We start from the raw sequence: 15,900 nt of genomic DNA on the forward strand, positions 1-15,900 counted from the left end.
TTGATTGGGGGGGGTGGGAGGGGTAAGGAGGGGAGGGTGCGTAATGGGTATTGAGCACCTGTTGGGATGAGCACTGGGTGTTGTATGGAAACCAATTTGAAAATAAATTTCATATTAAAAAAAAAAAGTAAAGTGTATGAAAAAGCTCCATTTTTTTCTCCAATGATTTTTTTTTTCATTCAATGTATTTTTCTTGAAGGATTGAAGGAGAAGTCCAGAAGAATATCTTCAGCTCAGTCAAAAGGACGCTTTGTCTTTATAGTCTAAGTCCTGGTGTAAGGCATTTATCTGTGGTGATGCAGCTGCATGGTCTGCTGGTGAAATCAAGTATCTCTGAAGGTTCATAATCTGTAGTGCACAAATGGGACTGTTTTGGATTTGTACTAATGTAAATTGTTTACATAGCCTTTTGAAAAAAATGCATGCAACCTATCTTATATCTCAGAAATTTGTCTTTATCAATATTCTGAGAGGTTATTTAATACTTTGCTTCTTGAAGTGTGTTCCACAGACCTCAGACCAGGAGCTTATTAGATATGCAGAACCTCCCCGCCCCCCAACAAACTATTGAGTCAGAATCTGTATTTTAACCAAATTCCCAAAGGATTCATATACACATTTGCATTTCAGAAGGACTAGACCAATCCTCTATTTTTTGTCTTAGGAGTGCCCTAAAGATTTTGAAAAAAGCAAACAGGTGAGGAGGGAAAAGACATTTAATTATGAAGCATAATGCTAATGCTTTAAATGTGTTTTCTTAATCTTCATAACTCTGCGTGGTAGGTATTATTACCCATATTTTATAGATGGGGACACTGAAGATTGGAGGGACTAGGAAATAATGTTCTAAGGTTACTTAGTTGGTAAAACGTTTCAGTTCGCAGAATCCAAGCCCTCCCTTTTTCCTAATAGTCAATTATTTCTTAAGGCAATTGGCATTCACCAAGTACTTATTAACTGGATTAATATTCTTTATGGCAAATATGACTTAGATTTTTTGGGAAAGTGTCTTCAAGAAGCTCTTGAGGCTTTCCTGAAATAAGGCTTGCAAGGAGAGTCATCTTAATCGATAAATTTTAAATTGGAGGTTTGATTTATTTTCTTCCATGTGTAACTCCTTTCTTTAAGGCACATCTGCCTCCTTAACTGTATCCCTTCCCTTTTCCGTTCCCTCCTCCCTTCCTTGTTCTCTGCCTCCTCTTTCTCCTTTGCAATAGCTCCTGTCAAAATAGCTGCCTCTGTCATGAGTAAGAAGGCACACAATGAAAAGTATTTGATATCATGATTTTGCTACAGAAACCGGGCATTTTTCAATAGCATTTTCAGGGAAACAGTGGGGCTTGTTCATAAATGCAAAACCCAGTTTGAATTCACAGTGTGGATGGTGTACAATGTTGGTGATACAGGCTGTGAGAAGTCCCTTCCTCAAGATTATGCTAATGGTAAGTGAAGTGCTTTCAGGAGCAGCTATTTATGGATGGACTATCTCATTCCTTCTACTTTCCAGCTTCCCTCCCCATATCTGACTTCCCATCTCTACCTAGTTGCCTGGCACTTTGCTATTTCCAAGATATTTCCTATCAGGAAGGAGATCTTCTTCACATTGAAGAATTAGAAATTAATGTGTCTTCCCTTGGGTATCAAGTCAAAATGGAAGGCAACAGCCAGAGAACATATTTGACACAAAGAGTTGGCCTATAATACATGGTCATATAATAGGTGTGTACAGTTTTTTGGTAGAGGGGTTCTCTGAATCATTACTATAGTTGACCCCTTATTTGTTCATTTATTTATATATTTATTTAACAACCATAGTTATTAAAAATTAAAAGTATTATTTGTTTCTATAATTTATTTTTTATAATTCACCTCCAAGTTAGTTAGCATTTGGTGCAACAATAATCTCAGGAGTAGATTGCTTAAGCCCCTTACCCATTTAGCCCATCCCCCCTCCCACAACCCCTCCAGCAACCCTCAGTTCTCCATATTTAAGAGTCTCTTATGTTTTGTCCCCCTCCCTGTTCTTATATTATTTTTGCTTCCCTTCCCTTATGTTCATCTGTTTTGTATTTTAAAGTCCTCATATGAGTGAAGTCATATGATATTTGTCTTTCTCTGACTACTAATTTCGCTTAGCCTAACACCCTCTAGTTCTACCCACATAGTTGCAATGGCAACATTTCATTCTTTTTGATTGCCGAGTAATACTCCATTGTGTGTATGTGTGTGTGGGGTGTACACACACACCACATCTTCTTTATCCATTCATCCATTGATGGGACACTTGGGTTCTTTCCATACTTTTGCTATTGTTGATAGTGCTGCTATAAACATTGGGGTGCATGTGTCCCTTCGAAACAGCATACCTGTATCCCTTGGATAAATACCTAGTAGTGCAATTGTTGGGTCATAGAGTAGTTCTATTTTTAATTTTTGGAGGAACCTCCATACTGTTCTCAAGAGTTGCTGTGCCAGTTTGCTTTCCCACCAGCAGTGCAAAAGAGATCCTCTTTCTTTGCATCCTTGCCAGCATCTGTTGTTGCCTGAATTGTTCATGTTAGCCGTTCTGACAGGTGTGAGGTGGTGTCTCATTGTGGTTTTGATTTGTATTTCCCTGATGATGAGTGATGTTGAGCATTTTTTCATGTGTCGGTTGGCCATCTGGATGTCTTCCTTGGAGAAGTGTCTATTCATGTCTTTTGCCCATTTCTTCACTGGATGATTTGTTTTTTGGGTATTGAGTTTGATAAGTTCTTTATGGATTTTGGATACTATCCCTTTATGTGATATGTCACTTGCAAATATCTTCTCCCATCCCGTTGGTTCCCTTTTAGTTTTGCTGATTGTTTCCTGCATTGTGCAGAAGCTTTATATTTTGATGAGGTCCCAATAGTTCATTTTTAAAAATTAAAAGTATTATTAAAAGCTAAATTATAAAGGGCAACGATTACTGAGGAACTGCTGTGTGCCTGGCATGGGGGTGAGAACCATAGAAGTCAACAAGACTCAGTAGTATTTTTCCTCAAGGAGCTCACAGTCCAGTTGGGGCTCTTCTTCGGGTCTGGGATCAGTTAATTTCCTAGGAGCCCAGGGAGGGGGTGCTGTGGGCCATGACTGGCTTAGCCTAAGCAGGTGTTTTTAGCCTTCCTGAGTGTCAATTTCCTTACTGAGGATATAGGCAAAATCCCCCTGGAAAGGACTATTGTGGGAAGAGAATGTCTAAAATGGTTTGGCATCCTTTGTTGTTATAAATAAGATAATAACCATTTGGGAAAACCAGTTTCTCATAAAATCCTCAGGCCACATGTCAGACCCCTAGGTTTCCCCTCCTCCACACTCTTCAAATCCTTTGTCTTATTTATATCACCACAGGTGACCCTCGTGGAGGGACACAGAGCACAGGCTTCTCTTCCCATGAAATGCCTCCTGATACTATTCTGCCAAATGCAACAATCTCTCTGGCTTTTTTCTCCCCCAAACTGATACACTTGCATAGGAGTCAGGATGAACTTTGTTTTTGAACCCTTACCCCAGATGGAGTGAATCAGGAGGAGGAATGTATCAGAGGAATGCACTGGGGAAAAGGAATGAGAAGGAAGTAGAATGAGATGGTGGAGAAGGTGTAGGTGATGCAACCAGGAGCTCCTCATTCACTCACTCACTCACTCACTCACTCACTCATTCATTCCTTTATTCAGGAAACAGGGGAGAGGATCTGGTCTGCTTTGGCCACTCACTGTTATTCCTAGCTGGCCTCACTAGGATGGGGTGGATCATTAACTATTAAATAAACAAATCCTCACTATAACTCACCCTGGATCCTAATACTTAGAATTGTTCCTGTGAGAAGCAGCTCAGCAACTTAGACCATCTGTCTTAGTGAGTTTTGATTGGAGACTCACATTTGAAGCCACTGTGTATTTTCTCTGCCCACATCATGGTAGCTCTTGCTCTGCTAGGCACTCACATGAGCTTCTTATTGAATCTCTGTGTCAGATCCTGCAGAAGACAACTGCCTATGTTTATGTATGTCTCTAGGGAGCCCTGTGTCCAGTTCCCTGAAGCAAATTTAGTCTTTGTTTAACTCAGACCATTCTAAGTGAAACTTCCAAATTTGGTGAAAATTCACTAAACTCTTTGTAGATGATGTCATCACAAAAAATAAAAGATCAACACTTCAATTTATTTATAAATTACTATTGTTGTTACTGTGTTTTAATGACAGAAGATGCTTTTGAAGCCTCTTTCTTTTTCCCATTCCATGTAGAGAATTTTCTTTTCCTGTGTCCCAACCAGTTCTTGATCCTTCCCTTTCAAAACCTCTACTCTCTATTAAAAACTATTCAACAAACAAAAATCACAAAGGCAGGTGATGTGGTTTTTCTAAACTTAGATTTATTGCACAGCACCCTGAAGAGGGTGGGAATTCAGAGATGCACTTACTTACTTATTTGATCCCCAGGGGTTCAGGAGAAGATTGCATGGTGTTATTTGTGTAGCAACCTAGTGTAAGAGGTAGAGTCCTAGAAAGGATTAGACTACTTGTAGTGTGTTATTAAAACCCCTCAGCCCTTTGGGAAATTCATTATGGGTGTCTCCTCATTAACTGGACTTTTCCATTGTGCTTTTGTTATTATAAATGCTGAGGTCTTGCCTGAAATTTGGCCTAGTTCCCAGATGGCATAGCAGTGTGAACATGGTCTAATTTTTAGTCCTCATAAACAAAGCAGCTCATATAGACTACATTGTCCAAGACACTCTGGTGGTTCAGGAAATGGACCTGAGCAAACCAGCTTCATTTCAATGCAAATAAATGCCCACTCTGGTCCTCCAAGGCCTCTACAGCCCTAGAATGAGATGGGCAAATAGGTCAAAGCTGAGGACCTACTCCCTGTAGATGTTAGGTCTATACGGAGGAGGCACAGAAGAGCTTTGGTAAGCAGAAATAGGCAAACAAATCATTAGGGATGCCCAGTGAATGTCCCACTGAAATACAACTTTTGATTTCTTTCCTCTTGTGTATGGCTTCCTTTTGTTTTATATCTTAGCTCTCTGGAGAAGGCATATACTAGGTCTCTCTCTGTCTCTATATAATTTTAATAGTATTTTTGCTTTTTTTCAGATGTCACAAAAGAAAAGTTTTATTTGGACCTAGTTAAAAGCCTTTATATGTTCTATGCATCTAAACACCCTGGAGGAAAAAAAAATTAGTGTGATTAAATTAATCTCAGAGGGAAATTTAATTTGTTCCCCTGGTAATTGTCCGAAATTAGTTCTTTGTAGACAAATTACTATTCATAGGCCATTTACTAGTTCTACAACAGTCTTGCAGAAGCTGGAACACTACATTAAATTCTGAGGGTAGAAAAGAAAACAAGGCTTATGATACTGCCAGGCAGATTTGCTCTGGGGGGAGACTGAGGCCTGAAAGCTTGCCTAGCCACTGTCTATGTTTGTGAAGTCTAGAGGGGAAATGGAGGTCCCTAGACAAGCCTGATGATGCTGTCCCTGAGTTGAAGGGACTGAGAGTAACTGCTCTAGGTGGTTGAATTCATGTGCACCTTACACTGTCTCAGTTTTGAGAGGTTCTTTTCTTTACCAAAGAATATTATAGGAAGGTTAGTGGATTTATTAATCAAGAGGGAGTCCAGATATTGCTTGTTTCTGACTAATTTCCTAGGAAAAACATACCATTTGGGAGAACACATGACTCTACAAAAGAGCTTTTATGGGCAGCCCTTGTAATTGCTCTAGGCCTCAGTTTCTTCTTCTGTAAAATGGTGCTGAAGTCACAACAGCTCATTAAATTTTTTGGAGATTATCTGAGATGATGTATGTACAGTGCTTGGCACAGTGCTTAGCCTGTGCAGGGAGACACTACATGTTAGCTGGTGTCATTGCATGAAACAGACATCATTACACACAAAGTCATACTTTCTTCATTTTGCATCCACTTCTTGGTGACACATGGGCCACACTCATTTTCCCTGATTATAACAGTGTTTAGTCTAACAGTTTTCAAACTTTTTGAGCATGTTCCCTACTTATAAAAATAAGACCGTCCTGTGCCTATTGATAGATGAATGGATAAAGATGATGAAATACTAGTCAGCCTTCAAAAAGAATGAGGTCTTGCCATTTGCAACAACATGGATGGACCTAGAGGGTATTATTATATTAAGTCAGATAAGTCAGAGGAAGACAAATAAAACTTAGATGTGGAATGTAAAAAACAAAACAAATGAACAAACAAAAACCAGCACCAGACTTCTAAATACAGAGAACAAGCTGGTGGTTGCCAGATGGGAGGGTAATGGTAGGATGGTGGAAATAGGTAAAGAGGATTAAGAAGTACAAACTTTAAGTTATAAAATAAGTAAGTTGCAGAGATACAGCATTTGGGAATATAGGTAAGAATACTGGAATAACGTTGTATGATTACACTTATTCATGGCGAACATTGAGTAATGTATGGGATTGTCAAATCACTATGTTGTACACCTGAGACTAATTTAACATTGTGTGTCAACTATACTTTATTAAAAAAAAGTAGATCCAAATATGTTGCCCAGATCAAATACCTAGTTAGAAAAAAAGAAAACCTTCCCAATATACGTATATTTACCTTGTGTTTGTATGTATAGATCCATATATACTTACATTACATATATATATACAGACATATATATACACATTACATTATATATATATATAAATGTAAGTATGTATGTTCGTGTATATAAAGAGTTAAGACAATCTGTACATTAAACATTAATAACCGCAACTTTAAATTTCTTTGTTAAAACATACACAGAAGTTACTATTTTTTTTAATAGCCTGAAGGACTGTTGGGTGTCCCTTGGAGGACAGATGCCACAGTGGTCTCATCAGATAGGATAATCCTGAAGTTGCCTTAACCTGAAATGTCAAATGTGCAGGCTTCCTAAGGGAGTCTTGGTAGGCAAGGTGTTCCTGTATTGTTACTCACTTCATAGCATTGATCATTTTCTTTAACTGTCATCAGTGTACAAGTTTGTCTGTGTATTCCTGCCTCTCTTCCCATGACTAGAATACAAACTTCCTCCGGGAAGGCTGGGACGTTGTCTATTCATATCTGCAGTCCTGGCTCAATGACAGTGCCTGTCACATGAAAGGCCCTTAGTCGTATGAATGAAGGAATGCTGGGGACAATGTGCCCTCCCCACCAATGCCTTATTCCTATTGGGGATCCCAGGCTCAGAAGAACGTTATGAAGATGGTGGTGGTGGTGATGACAGTGCGGTTTATTGATGGCCGTCTGTAAGGCCTCGTCTGTGGCTTGACCCGCAGTCAGCAGTGTTCACAGAGGAGCACTATCATCTTGCCCTGCCTCCCAACCTTGAGGGCTATACACTCCTCACTGGGCACCGTTTGACTAACACTGAGGAGTTGTGGTTCTGCCTGGGGTCGGTGAGGCGCCACACACCCAATCTCCAGGCTTATGTGCCCCGTGTGTGAGTTCTTTTGGGACCTTTGCATAACCAAGGGTGTGTCACATATTTCCTGAGTGGTGCAAATGTCTTTAGGCCACTTCCTTTTTTATGCAAGTGTCCTGTGCACACCATCACATTTTGGGTTTTATTTTATGGTTTAGAGATAATTTCTCTTTAAGAGTCAGGACTGTTTCTCCTTCTGAAGTGAATATTGTACCATCTTTCTCTGCCTCCTCTTATGGCAAGAATGTTAGGCTCTTTCCCCCCCTCAAGCTCCCTGACTGTTACTTTTTACAGCTGTCACGACATAACAATGTTTCATCAAATGTGGGAAGATCTGAGAGGGCTGAAACTGTGGTGCTCATTGCGAAAGCTCCTGGGGTTTGGCCTGTGGGATCACAGACGCAGGCAACGTCCTGGGACAACCACCAGATGCGTTTTGGCTTGGCCTTCTGTGACTCATTCCTTAAGGCAAATATAGAGATGAAAGTACACTATTATATAAAAATGTAAACTGATCTTGTATATATTATTAATGTTCTTAACTGGTATTTGGTTGATTGGGCGTAAAAGAGAAATTGAGTCAAAGTGACTTAGATAATAAAATAAGTGAATAGATAAAAAACCGAGAAGTCCTGAAATAGGGCAAGCTGGCCTCAGGAGAGGCTTGGTCTAGTTTCTTTCTCTGCATTTCTTGGCCCTGAATCTTCAGTGTAGATTTTATTTCTGGCAGCCTCCCCACTCAGGGTCCCAAGATGCTGTCAGTGATTCTTAGGGCTCTTTGCTTCCAGGTTGGAATTCAGTAGGAAAGAGAAAGCCAACAATTCTAGCAAATTCCCAGAATTGACATGGTTCACATGCTAATCCTTGAACTCAAGATTGTAATTAGGAAGATGGGCCATGTATTTGGTTTTAGCTATTCTGGGTTTGACCCTGGAGTTATCGATGAGAATTGAATCTATCCTGACCACAGGACTAAGAAATTTGCAGCACTGTTAGCTCAGGGGAAGGGAAAAATAGTCAAATGTCTGTTACACTTAGCATTAAAATAAGACTGGATTTGTAGCACTAAGTTTGTTTTTTGATATTTGATTTTTATGGCTGATGTGTCCCACATTCCCCAAATATTAGGCTTAGTTTCCATTTCTGGTTGTGGTGTCCATAAGTGTTTCTGGCTTTCTGCCTTTTGGGCATATGGTGACTTGTTCTGATCAATGAGTTTGAGCCTTTGGGATGAAGCATAAATTTATAGGTAAGAAACCCTTCAGAGCATTCTCTTTCCCTCTGGAACTGTAATTGCAAGTGTCTGAGATGGTGGCTGGTCCATTGTGAGTAACTATGATGAAACGGTCTCCCTGCTGGCTCATGTTGAATAAGTAGCACGAGCAAGAAATAAACCTTTATTATTTTAAGCCATGAAGACTCTGGAGTTGTTTGTTACTATGGCATTGAATTTCCTAAAACCATTTGGATTATTTGGGGACCCTTCACAGAAATCTTATATTTGTCTAATTCTTTCAAAGTAAAACTCAAAAATGCTTTCACATCTATGATCTCATTTAATCTCCACAATAGTCCTATAAATATGTAGGTGAGAAATATTATTAGCTCCATATTTCCAGTGGAAGAATTTAAGTAAACTCCCCAAATGCTCTGTTTACTAATTTAGCAGTGTTTGTTATTTTCTATTTGCTTTGTTTTCTTAAGCAATACGATTACACAATAAAATCTCATTATAAAAAATAATGCCTCTCATTTTGCTAATATTGAGTTTGATGTTCCACCTCTGAAGAATTTATCATTTTTACTTTACTTTTTCCTGTACCAAATAGTTAATGTGAAAATGTAAAGGACTTTGGCCAATGCTGCTTCTGTCAGAAAGCTAAACAAAAAGAGTGGTTATTTATACTATTTACTTGCATTGAACTTTGTCAGGGACCAAGAGAATCACTCTTGAGGGGGTCTGAAAGAGAACACGGGAAACTGTAATCATACATCAGGCAGTAGATAACCAGAGCTCCTACAGCAGGGGTTGACTCAAGAGGAAAAGGTAGATATACAGTGTTATTTTCCTTGGTAAGAAAGTGGCAGCAGACCAGAAATTCAGAGTGGAGGCGAGAGCAGGGGATGATTGATCTGAAAGCAGAAGAGAGATCTGCTTTGCCCTGAATTGGGGAAGTACACTGCTGAGGAGTGGGCTCTGGAAGCAGAGTCCCTGGGTTCAAATCCTGGTTCCATCACTTATCTGTTATGTAACCTTGCTTATACATATTACTTAATCTCTCCAAGCCTGGGATTCCTCTTCTATAGAGTAAAGATAATAGTACCTATTGCATAAAGGTATTGTGAAGATAAAATAAGCTGTAAAATTTAAAGTTTTCAGAATAGCATGCATAGGAAGAGCTTGATAAATACCAGCTGCTCTTTTATATTATTATTATTATTCATTGTCAACCTTTTTGTCACCCTCTGTTTTAAGCCACCCATCATCTCTCACCTGGACTAATTAAAAAACCTTCTCATGGTCTTCTCTCATCTATTCTTGTGTCATTTCCAACTTGTTCTCCACTCTAGCTACTGTGATATTTTAAAATTAGAAGTTCTTCAGGTTACTCCTTTGTTTAAAGCCATTCAGTAGTTCCCTCTTCACTTAAAATTTTAGTCTTTATGATAAACACCAAATTCTTAGTATGTCTTTCAGGGAACTTCTCTCTCTAGCCTCAGTTTGTGCTGACCCCTTTACTACAGCCTCATAGTCCCCTTTTTAGACCCCCAAGTGAGCCATCTTTTGCCTACTTTAGGGCCTTTGTGTTAATATATTTTAGAGGAGCGATGTTTTTTTTCCCCCCTCATCCTGATGTTGTCTTCCTGGTGGAGGGATCTCTACTGTGGCAACACTTTTCTCTCCACCCCTTTACTCTATGGTGGAGTTACTTATTCAATGTGTCAATCTTGCAGGGATCTCTGGGCCTTCCCAGCTCAGCTCTGTCCTCTTCCTCTTGGAAGCAAGCTTCCTATAGAGAACTGGTGTTCTCTGATATTCCTCTAGGGGTAGAACCTTTCCCACTACATGGGAGGCCTCCTGTGGTCCAGGATTGCCTATGACATCTTGGGGTCAGTTAACTAGCCCACCTGGTTAACAAACTAAGTTTGTTAACAAACTAACTTTGTTAAACCACTAAGTTTCTAAGTGGTCCGTGGTAGAAAAGGAAAGTGCTAAGAGGATAGAAGTAAAGATCTTCTGTGCTATATAATGGCATGAATTGTAGTAAAATTTGACTGTAAGCCAATAGGTTGATCAGTGAAGTGACTGAATATTTAAGGTCTTATCAATACCTACATCCTTGGACAAGCAGTAGAAATAGAACCACTTTTTCCCTTTTGATTGAAAAAGAAAGGTAAATGTGTCCAGAGATCCTCCAGGAGGGGGAGCACTCGTTCTTTGTTCCCAATCATAGCTGTGAGGGTTTGCATCATCTGTGACTAAGTCACAACAGAGCCAGAAGAACAACACAATCATTGCTATATGTCAAGTTAAACAAATAGAAGAAAATCGTCACAGTCCCCATTTGGCATTATCACTTTATCCCACACAATTGTCTTTTTACCTATGTGGAATTCAGTTTTGTAGAAGATTTTCTTTGTAATTCCTGTCATGGTTTTGAGCTTCCCAGCAGATGTTCCATCTGTCCTTTTACAAGATACAGACTTAACCTCATTTTAGTTTCAACTTAGAAGGAAATATAAAACAGTTAAGTATATGTGATTTTTTTTTTATTAACTGCTTTTTCTCCTTAGCTTTCCTCCTCCCTATTCTTTTCTCCAAGTCCCTTCCTCAGAAACCTGTTACGTGATTAGCAGCTCTCACAGCCTTTCTTCCAGCCCACACCTTGAGTTGATAGCTCACTGCAAAATAGTCATCATCAGCTTACAGAAGAGTTTGCAGGACATGACTGTGCATCAGACCAACTAAGCTGGGAATTCTCCGCTTGGCACCTCTCTTACTCTCCCACAGCTTCTTGCACAGAGCTAGACACACTGATTCCTGGTAAATTTGAAAAATGGCTATTTAACAGGGGACCATATTTTCTTTAAACAGGTAGCAGCGATTACTAGGAGCCAGTGTAGTTTGACTTAAAACCAGTCACACAGGCTGAGTTTTAAAATACAAGTGGCTGAAAAAGCTTATTTTTTTAATTAAAAATGTTTTTCTGTGTCTGTGGGCTTTTTTTTGTTTTTTGGGGGGAGTCTTTAGTTTTGTCCTTTATAATGTGTTAGTCTAGGGGCATCTGGGTGGCTCAGTCAGTTGAGCTTCCGACTTTGGCTCAGGTCATGATCTCATGGTTCGTGGGTTCGAGCCCCGTGTTGGACTCTGTGCTGACAGGTCAGAGCCTGGAGCCTGCTTCCGATTCTGTGTCTCCTCCTCTCTTTGCCCTTTCCATGCTCATTTTCTGTCTCTCTCTGTCTCTTAATAATAAATAAATGTTAAAAAAATTATAGTGTATTAGTCCATACAGCTTTGGAAGAATAGCTAAAAATTGAAATTGTTTTAATTCTTTTTAATGTTTATTTATTTTTGAGAGAGAGATGGAGACAGACTGTAAAGTGGGGGAGGAGCAGAGAGAGAGAGAGAGGGAGACGCAGAATCCAAAGCAGGCCTTAGTCTCTAAGCTGTCAGCACAGAGCCCAATGTGGGGTTTGAACTCACGAAGAGCAAGATCATGACCTGAGCAAAGTTGGCTGCTTAACTGACTGAGCCACCCAGGTGCCCCTGAAATTTTTTGATGACACAAAGCTAGGAGGAATATTTAATACTTCGATAGTATATTTAAAATTATTTTTTTCATTAGATTAGTATAATAGGAATATATCAAAGATGTCAATATTTGAGAAAATCAATGGTAAATGTTTAGGAAGGGAGTATCTGATTTCATAGTGATTTATGAAGAAGTGATCTACATATTTTAGTTCATCAAAACTCAATGAATAAACAGTGAGCTACAACTGCCAAAATGCTGATGAAATTTTAAGGCATGTTAATACGATATTCCAGAACACAGAACATCAAAGTTTCTACTGTACTTGGATTGGTTGTGTTTGGTTTTGGGCGACATGTTTTAAAAGAGATGCAGAGAGGCTGGGATAGATCTAGAAGAAACTGATCAGGAAGAGATGCCGATAAAATAAGTCATGGAATGGCTGAGGGGTTTGAGAATGTCTGGATTAGAGTAAAGATGATTTGGGGAATCCTAGGAGTGGTCTTCAAATATTTGAAGGTTTCCAACATTTAAAGGGCTTAGACTTTGTCTGGGGGACCTGGGGGATGGAATTTGGCACATGGTAAAAAGTTACGGAGAGGCAGATTTGGGTTTCTCATAGTAAAGACCTTTCTATCAATTCCAGTTCTGAAATAGAAAGAGGCTGCTTTGTGAGGTGGTCAGTTTTCCATCACAGAAGACTTTTAAAGACCTGACTAGGATTTCCCTTGTCAGAATTATCTAAAGAATGGGAAGGTGGACCAGATGATCTCTAGTTTATTCAGACTTCACAGCTCTAAGTACAAGCTCAGTGTTGCATACAGTAGGTGCTCAAGCAATATTTGCCAAATGAATGAATACATAAGAGTAAAAAATTTCAGAGGCAGACTCGTACTTGATACATTTTTAAGTCATGGTTTATTTTATGGCATTGGACAGTAATTTCAACTATATCAGGAGAGTGTCATTTTGGGAAAAATGAACACCTTGGGCCACATAGAACTTAAAATTTTCTCGGTGATTGGTTTATGTGTCTCATTCTGGCATAATTCATGTTCATCCTTGTAAGTTTTAGAGCTATTTCTGATAAATGAGCAATGCCTTGCCCCTATCTAACATGATGCTATTTTTTTTTTCCAGGATAATTGTATCCACACATCCAAGTACAACATTCTTACCTTTTTGCCAATTAATTTATTTGAACAGTTCCAAAGAGTGGCAAATGCCTATTTCCTTTTCCTTCTGATTTTACAGGTAATGTTTAGGTTGTATTTCTTAATCATCAGTTTGTTAGAAGTATTCATATAATTTGAAAAAGTTAATTCACTTAGCTAAATGTTCATGATTAGGTAAAACCCTTCTTATCAGATTTTGAATGTTATTATTGCTGTTTCTCTTTACAAATGTGGGAGGGTCAGGAATGGGTAAAAACTAGTACATTCATCATTTTAAACACTGAGGTCATTTTAGAATGCAGCCTTGCACTTTATTTGAACCACACCAGAGCCTAATAATTACTGTTTATAGCCTTCCTCCTTTCTTTATCTCCCTCTTGTGTTGACAGTATGGGTGTTATCAGAGTTGAGGCAGTCTAGCTGAGTAGTAGTCAGTGGAAGCTAACTGGGAAAATTTCATTTGCATCTAAGAACAATAACCTATTTGTGTGTGTGTGTGTGTGTGTGTGTGTAAAATATGTTATATCTTGTCTCACTGTAGAGTGACTATTTTTTGCAATTTTGAGAGGTTAATTGGTAGTTAATAAACTTTCTTTTTCCTCTCAGCTGACTAAAACTTGGGCTTAAAGAAAATTTTAGCTTTTACTGATATTTTAGCAAAGAAAAGAAGGCATAAATCAAACAATACACATACATATAAACAGTTCATGATAGCCAGTTATTTACCTAGTATTTATTTTAGAGTAATTTAATCAGACCAAAGTGGTACATTCAGAATGTGTTAATTTTAGGAGGTAAAAAGATGGGTTAGATGTGTGCAGTCAAGATTAATAACTTTGAGTACTATTTTTACTTAATTGAATGACTATATTAAGGACCTTTGGCTGTAAGTGGCAGAAACCTAAATTCGTTTAAGCAAAATAGGAATATATTTAGGAATATTTCTCATTTTGTGTACGACTGGATACATGGGCAGACTATTTCAATAGGATGTGACTGTTCTTAAAAAAAATTTTTTTAATGTTTATTTAACTTTGAGAGAGAGATTGAAAGAACCCGAGCATACAAGTTGGGGAGTAGAGAGAGAGGGAGACACAAAATCCAAAGCAGGTTCCAGGTTCTGGGCTGTCAGCACAGAACCCAATGCAGGCTCCAAGTCACAAACTGAGAGATCATGACCTGAGCCTGAGGTCAGCTGCTTAACTGACTGAGCCACCCAGGTGCCCCAAGATGGGACTTTTCTTTCCTCCATGTTGGCTTTACTTTCAGGCAGGCCCTCTCTACCAGGTGGTCTCTGAAAGCTTTAGACCTTTATTCTCCTGGCTCCAACTCCAACGTGAAAGAGAGATAGGGAGACAGAGAGAGAAAGAGAATGAATCATTTTTTTTTGGTTGTTTCAGCAAATCTTGGGATTAGCTCTCACTGGACTATGCTGAGTTACATCGCTATCCATAAATAAATCATGGTGGCTTAAGAATTTGTAGCAATGGTTGACTTGCTCTAGATCACATGCCAAAATGTGGAGCCAGAATGGAATGAGTCTGCCAACATTGTATGGACTGAAAGTGGAAGAGGGGGAGTGAGATAGTTCCCTAAGGTGTACTTGAGAAGAACTGAATGCTGAATAGGTACAACAAAACAAAACAACAATAAAAACTCCAGAGTGAATGTATACCTTACAGTTTACTGAAAAGACTTTGGAATCCAAGATTTCTTTTGTTGCCCCCTATGAATTTGCTTTTGGTTTCTTTATATAACTCTTTACATCATTCCAGACTTTTGAGCTCATTGCTCTAATGGCTTTCTTATGTATAGTCAAAGGCTCTTGCTCACAGAATTTTATGTCTGGAAGGAGCCTTTGGGATGATTTAGTCCAGCCTTCTTTTTTTTTTTTTTTTTTGATCAAGAAATGAGACCCAGAAAGGTTAAGTGATGTGTAAAGCTTTTACAATGAGTCAGTGATAGAATTAGGACTACAGTCTAGCTTTTCTGCCACTCAGGCTGATGTTTTTATTGGTATCACAGAGGCTTTTGAGTTTTTTTTTCCTTTTTAAAAAATTTTATGTGGAAGCTATTGTATAAAATTGATTTAATTTAGAGCTGTTTTTGTTAGGGCCTGATCTCCATACACTGACCATATCCACTCTTTTCCTATCTTATGACTCTTAAGCACTTCCATACTGAACCCCATTTGAAAACTCTCTTTCTAAGAGAGTCATGTGAACTGTCACTATGTCTCTGTCATGTGGGTAGCTTTGGAAGTATAGGTACAAGGCTTTGGAGGCCAATAGATGAAAGTTCAAATTTTAGCAGTGTATGTTCTTGGCCCAGTTGGGTGACCTCTCAGATACTTATTTATAAGATGGGAAAATGATACTTAGGACTGCTGCATTTCCTGACTCTAGGGAATTATTCACAATGTATTCTATGTTGTGCCCTGGAGGTGCTATTTACATGGAATGCAAATTCTGTGGGTATGTGCAAAACAACTCTGGT

At 38.9% G+C, this 15,900-nt stretch overlaps 1 protein-coding gene across 15 annotated transcripts in view; it reads left to right on the forward strand.

Moving 5' to 3' along the window:
- The window catches only part of ATP8B4 (ATPase phospholipid transporting 8B4 (putative)), a 255,880-nt gene that overhangs the window by 63,445 nt on the left and 176,535 nt on the right, over positions 1-15,900 (forward strand). For 7 of the 15 annotated variants that reach the window (XM_042988887.1, XM_015537428.2, XM_042988899.1 and 4 more), the window contains exon 4: positions 13,370-13,483. The exons of 2 other annotated variants lie outside the window; for them this stretch is intronic. In XM_042988887.1, the coding sequence (XP_042844821.1) occupies positions 13,370-13,483 (114 nt within the window). Of the gene's footprint in view, positions 1-199; positions 340-366; positions 698-1,376; positions 1,443-6,768; positions 6,958-11,297; positions 11,521-13,369; positions 13,484-15,900 lie in introns of those variants that run through there. 6 more of the 15 variants (XM_042988892.1, XM_042988895.1, XM_042988891.1 and 3 more) reach the window with 6 other exon arrangements.

Source organism: Panthera tigris, chromosome B3, assembly GCF_018350195.1.
Source record: "Panthera tigris isolate Pti1 chromosome B3, P.tigris_Pti1_mat1.1, whole genome shotgun sequence".
Lineage (NCBI taxonomy): Eukaryota > Metazoa > Chordata > Mammalia > Carnivora > Felidae > Panthera > Panthera tigris.